The sequence below is a fragment of the Ostrea edulis genome, chromosome 3, assembly GCF_947568905.1.
Source record: "Ostrea edulis chromosome 3, xbOstEdul1.1, whole genome shotgun sequence".
In the NCBI taxonomy this organism is placed as follows: domain Eukaryota; kingdom Metazoa; phylum Mollusca; class Bivalvia; order Ostreida; family Ostreidae; genus Ostrea; species Ostrea edulis.
Genome location: NC_079166.1, coordinates 48,533,352 through 48,549,717, shown reverse-complemented (window position 1 = coordinate 48,549,717; position 16,366 = coordinate 48,533,352). Strand labels below are relative to the sequence as shown.

General features: G+C 35.4%; 1 protein-coding gene across 1 annotated transcript in view; it reads right to left on the bottom strand.

Moving 5' to 3' along the window:
* LOC125674125 (intermembrane lipid transfer protein VPS13D-like) overlaps window positions 1–16,366 on the bottom strand; it is a 110,199-nt gene that overhangs the window by 29,503 nt on the left and 64,330 nt on the right. Inside the window, exons 43-54 of the mRNA XM_056158017.1 lie at window positions 15,939–16,003; window positions 12,276–12,372; window positions 10,934–11,077; window positions 8,984–9,104; window positions 8,725–8,865; window positions 8,302–8,476; window positions 7,018–7,222; window positions 5,807–6,008; window positions 5,233–5,421; window positions 4,697–4,863; window positions 4,487–4,540; window positions 4,067–4,207 (exon numbers count right to left, since the gene is read on the bottom strand). Coding sequence (XP_056013992.1) covers window positions 4,067–4,207; window positions 4,487–4,540; window positions 4,697–4,863; window positions 5,233–5,421; window positions 5,807–6,008; window positions 7,018–7,222; window positions 8,302–8,476; window positions 8,725–8,865; window positions 8,984–9,104; window positions 10,934–11,077; window positions 12,276–12,372; window positions 15,939–16,003 — 1,701 coding nt within the window. The remainder of the gene's footprint in view (window positions 1–4,066; window positions 4,208–4,486; window positions 4,541–4,696; window positions 4,864–5,232; window positions 5,422–5,806; window positions 6,009–7,017; window positions 7,223–8,301; window positions 8,477–8,724; window positions 8,866–8,983; window positions 9,105–10,933; window positions 11,078–12,275; window positions 12,373–15,938; window positions 16,004–16,366) is intronic.

Genomic DNA, 16,366 nt, shown 5'->3' with positions numbered 1-16,366 from the left:
ACCAATACAGTGGAGCCTCGTTAATCCGGACACTTTGGTTCCTAGCAAAATCGTCCGGATAAATGAAGCGTCTGGATAATTGAATCGCATATTTTCTATCTTTACATAAGTAACCAATATATGCCTACTTTATTGATGCATAGTGAATTAAACACATTCTATCATTGGATTTGACCATTAGCATTAGTAAATATATTATGATGATGTTAACATTTACATGTACTTCAAAGCACTAAAATTTAATACGCGTTCAGTGTATTTGCCTGTGCTTACATTGTACGTATATATGAACCCTACAAATAAATATACAAAACTGTGTACCGTATGCACTAAAACAAATAATGAAGCACTTTATGTAACTATAAGTAAATGAATCATTAGTAACTAACATTATCATTTACACTAACATTTCATCACACTTTTACATCTTAAAGAGGCCGGTAATTTCCATCTGTCACGATTCACGGGTTCGGCGGTCTGTTAAAAGTTGATATAAGAATTTCGTGATTATCATGTCAGTTGACAACATTCTTTGACCAAAATTCCATCTGCCAGAGTTTATATTTCTTATTCTATAATTATCCAAGACAATATCGGGAGAACAAAAATCATTTAAACTCGTAATATCAAGACCTACTACTGCTTTGATCTAGCCACGCGCACCTATTATTATCATGATGCGATGATAACGGAACAAAACTCGGGTGAAACTAACATTACGGGTACATACAAAATTTAGTTGTCATTTTCCTTAAAATGGTCATTTTCTCACTTCTACCCAGAGTTTAAAAATTCGAAAGCAATAAAGCTCTACAACATCGTAACAAGAATCAATCGTACACAGGTACATTCTACATGCGTGACATTCTGAATGTTAAAAACTTACTACATATACATGCGCATGAACATACATGCGTATTTCAAGCCAATCAACAGTATAAAATCCAGAATCTAGAAGTATAATCTACACTCTTTAGATTTGCATAAGCCGATAATCAATTTACGAATCAATACAATTGATATGTGTAGCACATGTAGCAGTTAACAAAATTATCATTACGGCATGATGTTTAATTTATTAATACTATTAGGCTATTGATCAAGACTATAAAATAATATGCTACAGATTTATATACAAAATTCAACACTACACGCAATAAAGATCTTATGTGCGAAAATTGGCAATACAATGTCTCAATCGGCACGTGCTATCTAATTGACATCACCACACACCACTTAATTATAGGGAGGTGTTGACAGGGTACAGGTAATCGCTTCAATTAGACAGTTTGGCTTGTTTTCTTTATAATTCACGCCTTGCTAAAATTGTCCGACACAGACCTTCCCTAAACAAAATTATCGTCCGGATTAACGGTACAATTTTCAAGGCATTATAACGTTTTGTAGTAAAAAGTGACCGTCCGGATCCGGAACGCGAATTTCCGGATTAGTGATGCAAAATAATGTATAAAAATTCCGTTCCCTAGAAAAATCGTCCGGAAGGTGAAGCGTCCGAATTAATGGCGTCCGGATTACCGAGGCTCCACTGTATACCAAAGTCCATAATCAAACCTTCCAAGACCACAAGTGTAAGTACAAGCAGGATGATGCATTAACTGTTATTTCACAATGCACACTTCAGACATGTTAACTCAGTCTCGTGGGGAGACTCATGGCTTCAGAAGTCTTTCTCCCCCATTAACCAATACACATCTAAAATCTCGAGATGCACAGCTATAATTTTCCTAGCAACCCCCCATAAAACACAATTATTAAAATCACTATGGGAGCTCTCTGAATATCAATGACGATGGGATTAGTAACACTCGAATGCAGGTGTTGTGCAATTGTTTAAGATATATCATCAGACAAATTCAAATATTAAATCATTTTTCAATATTAGCTTCGCTAGAGTAATCAGAAAATATTACAAATTTTTTGAGGTAAGAAGAAAATTAGTGTCCATTAAAGGACACATCGCATGTTTTTAAACTTTAATTTTTTCAGCAAAATTAATTCATTTCATGCCTAAAACTACTTTACATGTGTTTTAAATGAAACAGTTTGCGTAGTTTTTTAGTTTGAAAGCGATGAAATTCAAATCTTGCGATATGCATATTTTCTTCGATATTTTACGCGCCATTATCTGTGACGTCATATGCGACCTCGAGCGAGAAGATTTGAAAACAGTTGATAGCCATTTCATAAACAGATTAGATTTAATTGACAAACAAACAATTATCACATTAACAGCTTGTAAATAACACTGCATTGGGGTGTTTTGTGCCGTTTAAGGGTGTACTTGCTGTCAGTAGAGAGGATTTGGACTGTGTTTTTTTCAATTTTCGAAGGAAGGTATGAGGGACAAGACGTGAATATTTTTTGTCGGCACAATGACTTTGCCATAAAACCCCCCAGTAGAATTTGTCCCTGTACTTTTTCGAACAAGCACTTGGACAAAGACGTAGATAAACTGCGAGAAAATGGTTCTATCGAAGCTACGCACTGTTACATATAGGCCTACGGCATATGCTTTCCGTTCTGCTCTCGAATTCAATACACACTCGCACCAACTGACCTTCACCTTGTAACAACATATAGGCAGAACTTTGCTAGTAGTGTCTACCAACTGGTAGTTTTAAAAACGAAATTTAAAGATAAAAGATAATTGAACTTTCAATTATAAATAATAAAATATAATATTTCCCGACTTTGAATTGAATTATAATGCTTTCATTTTTTTAAAGGAACGCTTACGTGTTTACAACAACAGCACGCCGCGCTCCCACTTCCTAAGTAACAACGTGTTGATAACAAAAAATAAAGATTAGGCCTAATAAAATTGCTTTAATAAAATAATTTAAAAGTACTATGATTTTCACAATAAGTTTGATCATTATTATTTTTTTTCTTTTCGAAATGCACCCGCGACAGTAGGCCTAGTTGTCAATGATACATAATCGTATCATAATTTAGGCCTATCTAACTTCTCCAAAAATAAATTTAATAATACTTGCACTGTTTATTTTAGAAAAGCAACAACGCTAATTACAGTTGTTTACAGAAATGGCATTACCAAATTGTGTTTAGACAGTGATCCCATGTTTACAAACATTATTTACTCGCAAATTTATGCAGATTTCATACTCGCTTCATTTGGGTCGCTATTTGTATGCACTGGTGGCTAAAAGATATAAGACTCGGGAAATTTGTCAACATCGAAAAAAATGTTATCCATGGTAAATAAATTAGGCCCCTAAAACCCGAGTTTTTAAAAATATCTAACACTACTTTTACAACAAGTTGATTGACGAAGGTCGCATATGACGTCACTGTACCACGTGACTACCTATCTAATTAACTAGGCTTTTTGAAATTGGGGCTTAGATTTAAGTCCGTATTGTGGCTAATTATCGCAATACTTTAGCGAACGAACTATTACAATTAATTTCTATAAGCATAAGGAAGACAAAATGCATATAATTCTGTATACTTTGAAAACACGAGATGTGTCCTTTAATGATTGATATTAGAATTATTAGACTAAGAAACATTATAAGTTTTAATATTAACATGGTACATGTATATTGGCAAATACTTGCAAAGTAATTTAATGAATATTTTATTTGGTCAAAGTAATTTCTAAATGTTTTGGTGTTACACACACGCGTCCAAAATTAGTTTGACTGCAAGTACATTGAGGGTAATCAACATGGCTGCATCCATCCCACATTAAAAATGATATAACTTTTGTCGTTGCTGTTTCAGATCGGTATAGGGACATCCATGCCTGTGTGATATAGCCATGCAACCACCTGATCAATTCGAAAAACTGGTTGAATCTAGATATAATAAAGAAATTATTTTTTTGGCACATCCTGTGTTTTTGTTTGAAGGATCTTATGGTAAACTACACAAAAATGACAGAAATCTCCCAGAGCTGCACATTCAGACGTTAACATGTCTGACACATTGGGACTTGTCCATAAAAGTCATGCAGGTATTGTTCCTTCCACCCGATATAAAAGCACTGCCATGTGCGACCTTTGGCCTCTAAAGGACTTACTTCCTGTTAGGAATACATATGGCCAATGACAGCTTGACTTGACTTTGTAGTTGTACTAACCAGTCAGGGCGGTTCCCTGTTTTAGGGACCACGTTCAGTCGCCTCATGCCTGTCCCACTTTCCAAGGAAAACCTCTTACACCTGTATTGAATAAAGCGTAGGTCACAGTACATCAGGTTTCTAAATTATTTTTCCATATTTTGAAATAAGAAAATATTTATTTTTCTAACATGAAAAGCACATGAAAATCAAAATCTTATTCATACATACATGCACATGCTTTAGAATAATTTTGCAAATTTGATAGACACTTTTTGAAAATTGTTATAACTGTCATTTCATTACCAAGATAATTATTCAGCAAATTAATAAAATTTAACAATGTAATTCATAAAAATTTGAATCGAAGCCATTCATTACCATACAGGTACACTGTCTGGGCCCTGAACGGACTTTCCTACTCTCATTGTGCATCTGTATATGAAATAAAATATCACAATCAAACAACCAACTCACATAATCATTGAAATCGTCAAACAAACATGGGACCATTAAGTTCCGAATCTTACAATTTTCTTGCAGTCAGAGGTGGGAAGTAATAACTTAGAACCAATCAAACATGTCACTCACAGACTGGGTAAGTCCTTGTCCGCGTAACAGAAGAGCAGCGGTGTGACTGATCGAGCCAGTTCATGTTCTTCATACTGACCGGCCGATTCCTGATGAGAGAAGTCCTGTTTAAACACCAGGGGGAGCCCAGACTTGTTCACCAGCCAGTACGGAGCTGTCACATGGATCTAGATGGGCAAAGAGAAGTATGTCACAGTGGATTAGTACACTTACATTATAAAAATAATACTTGTTTTGTAGGGTAACGTGTGAAATTGTCACCCCACAAAAAACCATTGTTGACTGAGACAAAGTCCACAAAAAACCTCGTGGGGTGACAAAGCCCGCAAAAAACCTCACGGGGTGACAAAGCCCGCAAAAAACCTCGCGGGGTGACAATTTCACATGTTACTCTACAAAACATGTAATATCTTTTTTGATATACTGAATGTTTGTAATCAACAAGAACTCAGTTTGTAGATGTATTTCATAAGGTACAAATTACTGTCAACATGTTCAATATATTCGACAAGATCTCAGTTTGAGAGAGAACCTACCGTGACTGACCCTCCCCTCCTGAAGATGATCTTGATGAGCAGCTCCAGTAACCGTTTCTTTGTGTCGTACAGCCGGATCTTAACCTTGTGGTACTGAGGTCCGGTTGTGACAGGGGGAACAACCAGCTCCTTACATGTTGGAAAGTTTTCAAGGTTCAGGCCCAGTTCCAGCGCCTGTTCGGGGTCAGCCTAGAAAAGATCATTGCAGACATGTTTTTTAATGTGACTTACAGGTGAGATGTGTATCGGTACAAATTACCACAGGTGGATTATAGAGTGCATAACAAAGAATCTGAATGCACTAGTTTTCTGTAATAATATTATCTGCATCTAACCTCATTTAAAATAATCACCAACCTAATTGTTAAAATAAAAAGCTCATGGCATTGAATTTTATAAATTCATGCTGTACAAATATTACATACCCTCATATACATGTATGTACATCAACAATATATACATGTAGATAAATTTATACAATTCTTGTTCAAAAACTAAAGTATGTGAAACTGAATTTTGTATAAATATTTCATGCTTTATGTAAACACTTTACAAGTGCTAGATGTAAACTCACAGCGTGTAAGAAAGCCTTTTTGCTGGCCTTCACTGTCCCGCTGATTTGTGTGTCTTTGATGTAGTACCTCAGTTCAATAGGCAGCAGATTACGAATGATCACAGGGGGGCGTATAGTTAGAGTGTGACCGGGCAGAATCAGATTCGAGTCCTCAGTCAGCAACTGCTCGGGATAATTTTCTCGTTTGACTGATACACAATATCTAAATGAATGAATAAATAATGAATGTCCCTGTGTAAACAATTTAACTTGTTATCTTCTTTCTAAAATTTCTCTATCCTGAAGGGATGCCATCAGATTTTGCAGGAGAAATCCAGGAACAATATGCTGTTTTAATACTGACGTGATACATCACAGTATAAATATTAAGAAGCTGATAAAGTTTAAACCATTTATCATTTAGTCATTGACATACTTTCACATAAACATAAGCTTTCTTTGAAAAATTCACAAAAATCTAGTACAGTATACCAATCTAATAGAAACTAGAGAGGAAATTTGTGAAGAGTAAACAAATACAAAAGAGTGAAGTGACATCACATTAAGCAATGTTCTGACAAATTTTAACAGCCATTAGAATCTATAAATTATCACGAGTAAGAACAAATTTAGACATATACAACAGAGATAAGCAACTCCTACGGCGGCATGTTTACCGCTTAAAACGTGATGGTCCCACCTATAAATTGCAAATTGCTATTTATTGCTTTGATAAATTGATGTTGATTTAAAGTTTATCTCACTTCTATCATGAATTGGAATCAAACGTAATAAGTCTTGAAATGATTTGATGATCAACAAATATACTATGTCAGAGCAAAAACGTGGCAAATCGTAACTATTTGCTGAAATCTTGTCAATATTTGAGAGTTTGAGTTATGTGCCGCCTTTTCAAATTGAAGTGAAACATCTTCTCATAATATTGTATCTTGGATGTTTTTGTGATAAGATTTGAAAGGTTTGAACTTGATATCTATTATCATCAAGATGTAATACGCAATTTAAAGCTGGGTATGCATTTTTACCGAAAAACAGGGAACCATGAGATAATACAAGACTTGGGGGAGTTGCTCATCTCTGTTACATATGTCTCTGATTTAGCCAATTTTTATTTTACCAAAAATTTTTACACTTTAAAATCAATGTCATGCAATTATTTAGTAAATTTTACAAGCACTTTGAATAAAGCCTGGACATTTTTGTCCCCTTACCTATAAACTCCAGGTCCTTCAGAGGAATCACACTTCAGAATTCTCTCCTTCACCTCTCCTGCCAATCCAACATGTTGCCATTGGATTGGTTCATTACAATACTTCACTGGCCAATCAGATGGTCTGACATAAAGCATGGAAGATACATATGGAAGAGGAAGAGGTACAGCCCCATTGGCTGGGACTTCCATGATATTAAATTTACCTGTAAGCATGTACACACAATGGTTACCATACATGTATAATTACTGATTGTGGATTTAAAGTACATATTCCATTTTGATATACACATATTTATAACACAGAGAGTGTGGAACTATATCATACCTTTTCCTAGTTATAGCTATACATGTATGTAGTCTGACCTTATGATAGTGCTCACCATAAATATCAAATGTAGTGCAGTGGCAAGACAATATTGTTTTATAAATATATGAGGGATGATCAAAATGTTCATGGACTGACACAATAAAATTCTTACCAAGTTGATTTTTATTTCAACAATATTTATACATAAATTTAACAAGTATTCGAAAAATAACCATTTACATTCTTTAAAATATTAAATACAAAATTGGCCTTGTACAAAAATCATAGGTGTCACAACCCAGCTCAGCCCTGAGGTTAACTATTGATATAAATACCATCGCTTGCCAAATGTTTTTACAGTTTTTCAAAATATTCTCCATTCTTTTGGATACATCTCTAGTGACAGTGTTAACAAATCTAAGGTTTCCATTGGCGATTTCCAAAGTTTAAGTGTAAAATATTACGGGAACACATCGTTCTCTGACATTATTTTTACACTCACAAATTTCAAACACCACAAATTACCATAACATCATTAAAAATGCCAAAAATGATATCAAACTTTGAGAAATTACAGAACAATGCTTTGACATCATAAGTATCTATTTTCCTGAAAATTTAGTAGAAAAATAGATTTTTGTGCAAATGCATTTCAAATAAACTTCTCTATTTAAGGTTACCTAACGTAATTTGAAGTTGCAAAGTACAGTAAATGCAAAACAGAAATATTTGAATAATCAGTATTTTTGTAAGTAATAACCATTTGACAATTCCTGATTAGGAAATGTGCATAATTTGAAATTGTATAATATTGATCACAAACTCTTTAATGTCTATCAGTAGCCAAAATGTGACGCGTATATAATATAATCCAGTCAAAATACAGTTTAAACTCAAACTAATTACAGAAGTCCAACAAAACTGAATAGTTTTCAAATTCTTGTGAGAATTGTACATGATCGCAAAACCCTATACCTTCCAGCCCCAAGTCTGTGGCCATCTTAAGGTCAATGCTGGAGTCCAGTTCATTGCGGACAATGAGAGCTGATCTGATTGTGATCAGTTTACGGGCTTTTCCCTCCTGTTTGACATCAAATACAATTCTTGCCTGCTTCTGTCTGGATGGATCATGTTTAGAGCTGTAGGTTAACTGAAACAAAAACAAATTTATTTCTACACTGCTAGAAAATAACATACCTGTTCAATTTTTGCTTGACTAGCTGGCAACCTTTCTCTATCCAACATAATACACTTACCCAGTTAAACCTTTGGCCTGGGTTGAGTCTATCATCTTTATAATATTTACCCCAGCTAAGCCTTTGGCCTGGGTCAAGTTATAATATTTACCCCAGCTAAGCCTTTGGCCTGGGTTAAGTCTATCATCTTTATGATATTTACCCCAGCTAAGCCTTTCGCTTGGGTTACATCAGGTTCGGCGTGTCTGAAGTACACCCCCACGCGATCCACCGTTACATTGGTCAGCTTCATCCAGCCATCCACTTTGACAACAAGCTGATTGATGCTTAATTCATGGGTTTTCTGCATGAGAGGCATAATGATCAATAAAATTCACACTTTAGAAAAAAAATTAAAATACATCCCACAGGAACCATTATTACATGTACTATATTCTAAACGCACTGGAACCACTATTTACCTCATGGCGATTTTTCTCTTTGTTATGGAAGAAGAATGGCAGTTTTTCTCCGGGTTCCACTTTCTTCCATTCCGATGCCTGGATGTAGTGATCATCTTGTGCAGTTTTTCTTTTCCCCGACCTAAAAAAAATCCCATATTGTAATCAATACACTGTATCAATTAATCATTAAATGTTTGTTTTTCGTGTTTATGGTGCTGATAATACACAATGGTGAGCAGACAAATAGGATATATTATCAATACCACAAAGGTGAATAAAAATATTAAAACTAGAGGTGCCCTTGTTGATATCTAAGCGCGAAATATTTGAAAGTCCAATGATGCGAAAATAACATTGGGTGCAAATGGGGGGGGGGGGGGAATACTGTAGAAGAAAAACTATCCCTGGAGGATTAAATTTCAATAGTTTGTTGGCCGCAAATATCAACGATATTAAATCCTTGACAAATTTTTAACGCAGATATTCAGGAATGCAGAGTTGCTTCTTGTTTTTATCATTGGTAAACTAACATGTTTTATACCAGCAGACAATAGTGTTTTCACCATTAATAACACTATACAGTAAACTTTGGATATAAAATTCCTATGGGACTTTGAAAATTTGAACGTTATATTTGATAAATGTTATATCCTTTGTTGCTAGTCTGAACTAACTTTGTTTTACACAATGAATTTTTCATAATGAGCATCTAATAACATTTTATAAACTTCTTTACAAAGACATTGTATAATAAAAAAAACACAGTTACTACATGTAATAACATTATATTTTGAGAATTCATCAAAAGTGGTTTGCCTTCAATTTATGCTTTTTTTTACTGTTTGTTCAATAAAACACACACACTTATGAAATACTGTTTAAAAGTCTACATTTGGCTGTGACATCAAATAACACCATATTTCATCACAATGGTCGAGTATTTCATAAAAATTTTAAACAATTTTCATAGTCCAAAGGGTTGGCATATGCAAAACAAACTCTGCAGCCACATTTTTTGGTGATTTTCCAGATTCAATCCCTTTCACTATTTGAAATAAATTTTACATATGTGAGGGTGAAGAGGTAGCCATTCTAGTACTGGTTCACACATGCAAGATAATCTTGGAACACATCTTCCAACGAATGGTCAATGAGATCTATTTACCCCACTAAGTATTTTGATTGGCTTAACTGTGTGATGACTATTATATGAATTTTGTGAGGTACCTGCTCTATCTATACCACACATGAAATTACTATACAGAAACATACCAACAATGAAACCAAATTTTATGAAATTTAGTTCAGCTGTCATTAACAGGCATTCTGGATTGGTTTTATTATGTACCTGTACCAGAAACATTATAACAATGGGTTTTTAAACAGCAGGCATTAAATATTTAAACTTTATAAGGCCATAAAAAATGAATTACTTTATAGTTCTCAGGACAATTTTGTCAAAATAGGTAAGAGGCATTTTAAAACAAATTCATCTAATAAAAAACAGATGAGAGATTTTTTTAAATTCAAACTTCATGACTTTTAAACAGTTCCAGCAAAGATCAAGCATTGGAAAAACCTACCACAATGTGCCAAGGCATGGAAAAACCTACCACAATGTGCCAAGGCATGGAAAACATGGAAAAACCTACCACAATGTGCCAAGGCATGGAAAAACCTACCACAATGTGCCAAAGCAGAATACATATTGTGCTGTTTTGTATCTGTACAGATATCAACATCATGATGAAATATTTGGAACTACATACCCCTGCTAGCCATTTGCTAAATTTCAACTGTTTATGCAAATGTCAGGATGGCCCATAGGAAGAGCACATGAGGAAAATTTTATTCATTTAAGGATAAAAATGGCTAATGCACATTGTTTAAAAAGATGCTGGTGGGCCTGAGAATGTTTTGAGAGAATGATAAAGTTAAACCTATCATTGGTCCTTAGTATCGTCATACCTTGGTGTAGTGGTCACAGTGGTGAACCATAACATACATCCCGTTTCATTGGACAACATAAACGGTACAAATGGTACTCGCCCCCTCTGGCTGCCCAGTGTCATATGACCTGACTGGTTCGGCTGGTTCTGGGAATTCGCAGGGCTGAAAAAGACAGAGAAATGTCTTCAAAATCCAACAAACTTTAAACAAGAGGTACTGTGAGCAATGCTCACTAAGAATACCCCCCGCTTACCCCAATCTCCCAAAGGGTGTTGGTAATAGGTATAAACTACCTCTTTTCTGAGTGTAAAAAACAAAATGGCATGACAAACCGAACCATATTACTACTTCGATGTCCAGTGCGCTTGACCTTTTGACCCCAAAATCGATAGGGAACATTTTCATCCCATGGGTAGTCCATATGTATGATATGGTGACTGTAGGTGGAAAGGATAACGCTTTAGAGCCCGGAAACCATATTGCTACTTTGATGTCCAGTGCGCGTGACCTTTGACCTTTTGACCCCAAAATCGATAGGGAATATTTTCATCCCATGGGTAGTCCATATGTATGATAAGGTGACTGTAAGTGGAAAGGATAACGCTTTAGAGCCTAGAAACCATATTGCTACTTCGATGTCCAGTGCGCATGACCTTTGACCTTTTGACCCCAAAATCAATAGGGAACATCTTCATCCCATGGGTAGTCCATATGTATGATATGGTGACTGTAGGTGAAAAGGATAACGCTTTAGAGCCTAGAAACCATATTGCTACTTCGATGTCCAGTGCGCGTGACCTTTGACCTTAAAATCAATAGGGAACATCTTCATCCCATGGGTAGTCCATATGTATGATATGGTGACTGTAGGTGGAAAGGATAACACTTTAGAGCCCGGAAACCATATTGCTACTTCGATGTTCAGTGCGCTTGACCTTTGACCTTTTGACCCCAAAATCACTAGGGAACATCTTCATCCCATGGGTAGTCCATATGTATGATATGGTGACTGTAGGTGGAAAGGATAACGCTTTAGAGCCCGGAAACCATATTGCTACTTCGATGTCCAGTGCGCTTGACCTTTGACCTTTTGACCCCAAAATCGATAGGGAACATCTTCATCCCATGGGTAGTCCATATATATAATATGGTGATGGTAGGTGGAAAGGATAATGCTTTAGAGTATGGAAACCATTGCGTCTACAGACGGACGGACAGACAGACGGACAACCCGATTCCAGTATACCCCCCCCCCCACAACTTGTTGCGGGGGGGGGGGGGGGGGGGGAGGGGGGGGTATAATAAATCAGCTCTCCAGTTTGTTAAGTATAGATACATGACGACTGCTGAGTATACTGACATTGTCTGTTTGTAGTAGTCCTCTGACCAGGTTAGCTTGGTTTGGTTGTACAGCTCTAACAGGGTGCTGGTGATGTTTATATTTAACACCTCTTGTGCTGCAAAAAAAAAGAAGTCCCATTTCTATCAAATGACTACATTCAACCCACACCCTGTATAGTGCAGGAACCTTTGAGATACAGCTTAGTATGAATTAGTCTGGTTACAGGTGTTCATCAAAATAACTGAATAGTTGAGCTTTAAAATAACATACAAAACAATAACAGAACTATAGATACGATTTGTTTGAGGCACATATACTGTGTATTGGAATTCAGTGTTCTATAGGCAGATTACTAGGTTTGTGTATTGGAATTCAGTGTTCTATAGGCAGATTACTAGGTTTGTGTATTGGAATTCAGTGTTCTGTTGGCAGATTACTAGGTTTGTGTATTGGAATTCAGTGTTCTATAGGCAGATTACTAGGTTTGTGTATTGGAATTCAGTGTTCTATAGGCAGATTACTAGGTTTGTGTATTGGAATTCAGTGTTCTATAGGCAGATTACTAGGTTTGTGTATTGGAATTCAGTGTTCTGTTGGCAGATTACTAGGTTTGTGTATTGGAATTCAGTGTTGTATAGGCAGATTACTAGGTTTGTATATGGAATTCAGTGTTCTATAGGCAGATTACTAGGTTTGTGTATTGGAATTCAGTGTTCTGTAGGCAGATTACTAGGTTTGTGTATTGGAATTCAGTGTTCTGTTGGCAAATTACTAGGTTTGTGTATTGGAATTCAGTGTTCTGTTGGCAGATTACTAGGTTTGTGTATTGGAATTCAGTGTTCTATAGGCAGATTACTAGGTTTGTGTTTTGGAATTCAGTGTTTTGTAGGCAGATTACTAGGTTTGGGTATTGGAATTCAGTGTTCTATAGACAGATTACTAGGTTTGTGTATTGGAATTCAGTGTTCTATAGGCAGATTACTAGGTTTGTGTATGGAATTCAGTGTTCTATAGGCAGATTACTAGGTTTGTGTATTGGAATTCAGTGTTCTGTAGGCAGATTACTAGGTTTGTATATGGAATTCAGTGTTCTATAGGCAGATTACTAGGTTTGTGTATTGGAATTCAGTGTTCTGTAGGCAGATTACTAGGTTTGTGTATTGGAATTCAGTGTTCTGTTGGCAGATTACTAGGTTTGTGTATTGGAATTCAGTGTTCTGTAGGCAGATTACTATGTTTCCTTAAGAAATATAGTTATGGTCATATTCTGATGCAATCTTAAATAACCAAGTTTTATGTGGTAAAATTATAGTTCCAATCACTATGCCGAAAACACAGAGACCAGAGTAAGATTCCAACTTTAGTGCCGATATTCTGTTTTGACTCTGTTCAATGTTTGTATTTTTGTTTTATGAATCAGTAGCTAGCTAATGCATGCAAAAATAAACTTAAATTTGTTTTTGTTTTTTTACTTATTTAGTGCATTCAACACAACATGGTAATCAAGATTGATATTCAGAAAATCTACACAATTAAGAAACACAACTTTTGCATGAAATTGGTATTTTAAGAGTTGACAAACAATCTGATATAAAATTCAGTCCGACTTAGGAATGTCAGATTCCTGAACAATTCTCTGAAAAAACAATCACTGAGTAGACTTACATGTGTGTCACGTGATCAAAAAACAATCACCGAGTAGACTTACATGTGTGTCATGTGATCAAAAAACAATCACTGAGTAGACTTACATGTGTGTCACGTGATCAAAAAACAATCACCGAGTAGACTTACATGTGTGTCATGTGATCAAAAAACAATCACCGAGTAGACTTACATGTGTGTCATGTGATCAAAAAACAATCACCGAGTAGACTTACATGTGTGTCACGTGATCAAAAAACAATCACTGAGTAAACTTGCATGTGTGTCATGTTTATTAATCACCTGGACATACCACACATTTAGGTTTTGATCTGAGAGAAAATTTTACACTCAGAAAAGTTAGAGTTGAACGCACTAATCAATCATTGTTTGATATTCAGTGGTATGTGGAGACTGCTTTAATCTATCATTGTTTAATATTCAGTGGTATGTGGAGACTGCTTTAATCTATCATTGTTTGATATTCAGTGGCATGTGGAGACTGCTTTAATCTATCATTGATATTCAGTGGTATGTGGAGACTGCTTTAATCTATCATTGCTTGATATTCAGTGGCATGTGGAGAGTGCTTTAATCTATCATTGTTTGATATTCAGTGACATGTGGAGACTGCTTTAATCTATCATTGTTTGATATTCAGTGGCATGTCAGGGTTTGACACTAAGGCACGTCCGACCGACCGAGTCTACTAAATGATAAATCCGGTCGGGTAAAATGTCGCTTTACTAGTCCAACTGGTCGTGTTGAAAAAATAAACAAGAAACTTTACTTTAAACCATAAGATATTTTATTCTTAACTAAAAATATAACTGTAAAGAGTTTACGAACAATTTTGAATTGCGTGATGACATAATCTCTATTTTTAGTTCTATTATAGTCGTTGTCGGAAGTGATATTTTACGACATTTACTTGATGTTAATGTTTGTAAAGCTATGTTTCAGATAAATATATATATTAAACTGAATTCCTTTTCATTTGAAAACAAACCAGTTTATTCTAATTGAATAAAAGAAAGTGTCTATCAAATTAATAAATTACGTCGTAAACAGCCATTTTTCGGTATTGACACATGTGCGGGAATGTCTCTTTTTTCAAATACGACTTCTTGTCCTTAAGGAAAGATGTCCCGAGAGATTCAGAAAAAAAGGAATAGGTTGGGAAGAAACAAAGCAGGGCTTATGAAATATAAATTTATTTTAAAAAAGCGGTTGAGATCATTTTATTCTAACATATGAACTAAAGAATTTCTGTGCCGGGTAGAATTTAAAGAAACAGAAAATGTGTTTGAAAATAAAAGCATCAAATTGAATAACGAGACATAAGATTTTTTTGAGACAATTAAGTATGTTTTAGTTCAAACTTAACGTTTGTCATTTGAATTAAGGAAACCATCAGGGTTTTTTTTTCTGGAAAGTTGGTCAGGGCTAGTGGATGTAAGGTCAGGTCTAGTAAAAATCATTTGAAGTAGCCCGACTGGTCTAGTGCTCAAAAAAGTAAATGTCAAACCCTGCATGTGGAGACTGCTTTAATCTATCATTGTTTGATATTCAGTGGCATGTGGAGACTGCTTTAATCTATCATTGTTTGATATTCAGTGGCATGTGGAGACTGCTTTAATCTATCATTGTTTGATATTCAGTGGTATGTGGAGACTGCTTTACTCTATCATTGTTTGATATTCAGTGGCATGTGGAGACTGCTTTAATCTATCATTGTTTGATATTCAGTGGTATGTGGAGACTGCTTTAATCTATCATTGTTTGATATTCAGTGGCATGTGGAGACCACTGAACTTGTGCCCATTTATGTACATTAAAACTTGTCTAATTCGGACAATCAATACATGCTTTCTTTGGATCAGATAATATCTGGAATACCAAGTAATTTCTATAAGAATCTAAGCTGTTGAAATATGTGTGTGTTTACACAACATTTGGATTGCACAATATCTGGATTAGACAAGCTTACTGTAGTCACTTTAAGATGTCTGTAAATTGACATATTCAATATAATACCATTGATCTGAACCGCTGTTTTCTTCTCTGTATTATGATGGAATTGCTTCCACTCACAACGGCATCTGTAATGATTTATAAAGATTGAAAATCAAAGACCTGATATGAAATCAACTCTAGCTGCAATAATGTTGCCCTAACTGACTCCCTCCAAAAAATCAGAATGGTAAAAAGCATGGAAGGCAACATCACTACAGCTAGACACTGAATGACACTAACAAACCAGATACAAAGTGTTGCAATGTGAAAGCTCAGACAACTTTTAAGTTTGACATTGATGACACTGCCTCAAGATCATGACAATCCTCCCCATCATGGTCAGCAACAAACTTGACCTGGAAACATTCCATGCAATCTTCCTATACAGGGTTTTGGCATAATTATTTTTGTCTGTGACCTTGACTTGATTTTAGGTCACGGGCACTGTC